At 64.2% G+C, this 3131-nt stretch overlaps 1 protein-coding gene across 1 annotated transcript in view; it reads right to left on the reverse strand.

Moving 5' to 3' along the window:
• The window catches only part of GALR3 (galanin receptor 3), a 3999-nt gene extending 1139 nt beyond the window's left edge, over positions 1 to 2860 (reverse strand). The window contains exons 1-3 of the mRNA XM_073882608.1: positions 2543 to 2860; positions 1288 to 1665; positions 5 to 657 (exon numbers count right to left, since the gene is read on the reverse strand). Coding sequence (XP_073738709.1) covers positions 5 to 657; positions 1288 to 1646 — 1012 coding nt within the window. The 5' untranslated portion in view covers positions 1647 to 1665; positions 2543 to 2860. The remainder of the gene's footprint in view (positions 1 to 4; positions 658 to 1287; positions 1666 to 2542) is intronic.
• Between the last annotated feature and the right edge of the window lie 271 nt (positions 2861 to 3131).

Raw genomic sequence — 3131 nt, forward strand, 5'->3', positions numbered from 1 at the left:
CGGCGGGCGCCCGGGGGGCAGCGGGAGCGGCGGCGGCGGTGCTGGTGGTGGTGGTGGTGGTGGTGCTGGTGGTGGTGGCGGCGGCGCCGGCCGCAGGGCCACAGGCGGCGGAAGCGCGCGCGGAAGTGGCGCGAGGCGAGCGCGTAGACGAGCGGGTTGAGGCAGGAGTTGGCGTAGGCGAGGCAGTGCGAGGCCAGGCGGCAGGCGTAGGTGGCCGGGCTGAAGGCGAAGCGGCCGAACCAGAAGCAGAGGATGAGCGCGTGGTGCGGGCCCCAGCAGAGGGCGTAGAGCGCGGCCACCGCCAGCATGGCGCGCCCCGCGCGGCCCGTGGCTCTGCGCCGGGCCTCGGCCGCCGCCGCGCCCGCGGGGCCCACGGCGGCCCACAGGAAGCGCAGCGTGCGCGCGTAGGCCAGGCTCACCACGGCCACGGGCAGCAGGTAGCCGGCGGCGAAGGTGGCCACGTCGAGGGCGCGCCGGCGCGCGTCCTCCCAGGCGGGCACGCAGAGCTCGAGCGCGCCGTAGCGCACCGTGCCGTAGTAGCTGAGGTAGGGCGCCGAGAAGAGCGCCGCCAGCAGCCAGACGAGGCCCACGGCGGCGCGGGCGTTGCGCGGCGTGCGCAGGGCCCGCGAGCGCAGCGGGTGCCGCACGGCCAGGTACCTGCGGGCGGGCGCCGGGTCAGCGCGGCAGGCGGGAGGCCGGGCGACCGGCCCCCGCGCCTCGCGCCTCCCGCCCCCCGCCCCCCGAGTGGACGCTGCGCCGGCACCTGCGGGCCCGCGCGGCCTGGCCCTCCGCGTCTGGGGACCTGCCTCGCGGGGTGGCGGCGCGGGTGAAGGGCAGTAACCCGCCAAGCGCTTAGAGCAGTGCCCGGCAGCTAGCAAGGCTGGGTTCGAGGCTTGGAGGGAAGGGACTTGCCCAAGGTCATCAAGCTAGAGAGGGAGCCTAGATTGGACCCCACGTTTGGAACGCCGAAAACAGGTATGACCACAGCCTGGGCTGGGTGTGGGCGGTAATAAAATAACTGATGATTTCATTGATGTGTTCTTTCTGCCATTCGTGTCACACTTACGGAGCACCTACTACCTAAGACACAGCTCACAGTGGAGTTGGGGGGAGGGCAGGATGGTCCCCTGGAGCACGCTCTGAGACTGGCTGGTGGTGGCCGGCGGGAAGAGCGGTTCCTTCTCTCCCTCGCATCTCCCTCCTTGGTCCCCCCGCCCCCTTCCTGAGGAATCTGTTCAGGTCTTCCCTCCCCAGCCCAGACCCAGCCAGATCCCAGGCACAGCGCACCTGTCCACCGAGACGGCGGCCAGTGTGAAGCTGCTGGCGTACATGGTGAGGTAGATGAGCAGGTGCACAGCCTTACAAACGAGGGCCCCAAAGAGCCAGGCGTCCAGTGTGTAGATGGCGGCCTGGAAGGGCACGCAGCACAGGATGAAGCATAGGTCGGCCACCGCTAGGTTGAGGATGAATAGATCCGTAGTGCTGCCGGGCTCCTGCCAGGCACCGGGGCTGGGCTGCAACAGCACGGCCAGCACCAGCCCATTGCCCACTGTGCCCAGCAGGAAGATGAGGGCGAACACCACAGGCACTGCCACAGCCCCCACGCTCCCGGGGCTGTCTAACGAGATGTTCTGCGCATCAGCCATCTCCCCATCCAATGGGCACCTGAGGAAAAGAAGCTGGAGTCCTCAGACAGGAGCCCCCGGCTCTGGTTACTTGAACCGGGGGTCTCGATCCAGGCCCCTAGCCTGGGCCTGGCCAGGTCTCCTGGGCAGGGAGCTCATGGGGGATGGAGGCAGGAGTGGGGAGACAGCCAAAAGTTATCCCTGAGATCCACCTGCGTAAGCCTGGCACAATCGCATACATGTTGGAGGTGGGTTTCTCAGTTTCCTAGGGAACACCCCCATGAAAGATGATTAGGTGATGGACACCTCCCGGCAGAATGGGGTGAGGACATGGCAGATGGGGGAGGGGCAAGCGCAACCCAAGTTGCTGATAGATCTACCTCACTTCTCCAAGGGGGTTTGAAGCTCAGGGAAGAGTCTGGGACATGGGTCAAAGTCAGCGAAACCCGGGTGATATCCCTGAGTCATCTTAAAGTCCAGTTTAGGGAAAGCCCCACACAGTGGCACAGCTGGGAAAACCATATAGGTCACTGCCCCCTTTTCGCACAAGAGGAAACTGAGGCTCAGGGGACATGGGAGGCTAATATCACACTTTTGAGTGGCAGACCTGGGGCCGTTGCCACCCTGGTACCCTGACTCCCAGGCTGGAGTGCTCGGCTGACAGCCTGTCACAGGTGGTGCCTCTGCCATGTGCAAGTATATGTGTGTGCATTTATGCACGCTGGGCCCACTCTCACCCTTGCTCCACCCATCGCCCATCTGGGCTACTACCTGTGGATCCCCCTGCATGCCTGGAACCTCTGACACATGAAGGGCATGGGGGGGGGCAGGCAGGGTGGATGGAAGAAAGGCAATATCTGCACCCCCAACCCCAGCATGCAGCAAGCCCCCTGAAGCTCAGGAAGGGCAACACCCACCTCAACTCTGGGCACCAGGCCCCGCTTGATCCTGGGTGAACCGGCCAGACTGAGGCTGCCTCTTGGTTCAGTGGCTGCCCGTTGGTGCCTCCCTGAAGGTGCAGGTCTTCCTCCTGCTTCTCCCTCTTCTCCTTTACGGCACCTCCTCTGCTGAGCCAGACTTGAGCGCTCCCTCCGGAGTAGCCACTGGCCACCTCCTCCTTGGTCCCTGATTTCCCCCGGGTGGCATGCTTTTCTGCCTGGTTCTTTTCTGCCTCCCTGCGTTGCTTCTGCCTCTTTCTGCAGCGAGTAACCCATTGATCTCGCTCTCTGAGATTCGCTTTAGAGTTAACCCCTCCATGCCCAGGGCCCAGCCCATTCCTGGCACTCCCGCCTCCCGCCTAATGACTCACTCCCTGTCTTTCCTTTCTCTGCTCCAAGTAGGGCTCTAATCCAAGCTCAGAAAGGATTCCTCATCTTGAATGGGGTTCTGCTCCAAGTAGGGCTCTAATCCAAGCTCAGAAAGGATTCCTCATCTTGAATGGGGTGTCCTAGGCTAGGAAACCACAATCTGAGTCTCTTTTTTGGAGACCAGACAGGACTCCTCCCC

This window comes from Callorhinus ursinus, unplaced genomic scaffold (genome assembly GCF_003265705.2).
Source record: "Callorhinus ursinus isolate GAN/ISIS: 27379988/994484 unplaced genomic scaffold, GSC_fseal_2.0 scaffold48, whole genome shotgun sequence".
Lineage (NCBI taxonomy): Eukaryota > Metazoa > Chordata > Mammalia > Carnivora > Otariidae > Callorhinus > Callorhinus ursinus.